Source organism: Phytophthora parasitica (assembly GCF_000247585.1).
Source record: "Phytophthora parasitica INRA-310 unplaced genomic scaffold supercont2.23, whole genome shotgun sequence".
Classification (NCBI taxonomy): domain Eukaryota; phylum Oomycota; class Peronosporomycetes; order Peronosporales; family Peronosporaceae; genus Phytophthora; species Phytophthora nicotianae.
The window spans coordinates 36,498-37,063 of NW_008649009.1; the positions used below are offsets into that span (position 1 = coordinate 36,498).

Below are 566 nucleotides of genomic sequence, written 5' to 3' on the forward strand. Positions count from 1 at the left end.
AGACGCTGGATCTTGGGGGCCTTGTCGTTCTTCTTGCCCGTCTTGGACTCGAACTTGCGGCGGATCACGTACTTGCGCACGTCGTCCTCCTTGGTCAGGTTGAACAACTTGCGGATGTTCGAGGCACGCTTGGGGCCAAGACGACGCGGGATCTGCACGTCAGTGAGGCCGGGGACGTCAGCCTCGCCGGCCTTGACGACCACCAGGTTAAGCACCGAAAGGTCCGGGCCGACGATGCAGCCGCGCACCGACTTGCGCTTGCGCTCACCCTTGCGGCGAGGACGGTAGCACGACTTGCCCTTGGAGAGCAGAAGACGGGCACGGCCGTTGGACCTGCCTCTGTGTGTGTCGGTCGTCTGTTTCCTTTGCATTCCGACTCGCCGTCCGCTCAGTCAGTCAGTCGACCGTCTGGCCGTCACGTTAAACGTCGCTGTCCGTCCAACGTCGTTGTCTATCGTTTCTCGGCGCGCTGTTTGGTGATCGCTTTCCTTTGCGTCGTCTAACGGGGGCTCAGAACGCCCAGCATCGCACATATCAACCCATTGTCCAAGGTAAATATTACAGTT

The 566-nt window shown here is 59.9% G+C and overlaps 1 protein-coding gene across 1 annotated transcript in view; it reads right to left on the minus strand.

Moving 5' to 3' along the window:
- PPTG_10735 (40S ribosomal protein S6) overlaps positions 1-371 on the minus strand; it is a gene marked incomplete at both ends in the record, with an annotated part of 6,125 nt that extends 5,754 nt beyond the window's left edge. Inside the window, one exon of the mRNA XM_008906136.1 lies at positions 73-371. Within this exon, the coding sequence (XP_008904384.1) occupies positions 73-371 (299 nt within the window). The remainder of the gene's footprint in view (positions 1-72) is intronic.
- Between the last annotated feature and the right edge of the window lie 195 nt (positions 372-566).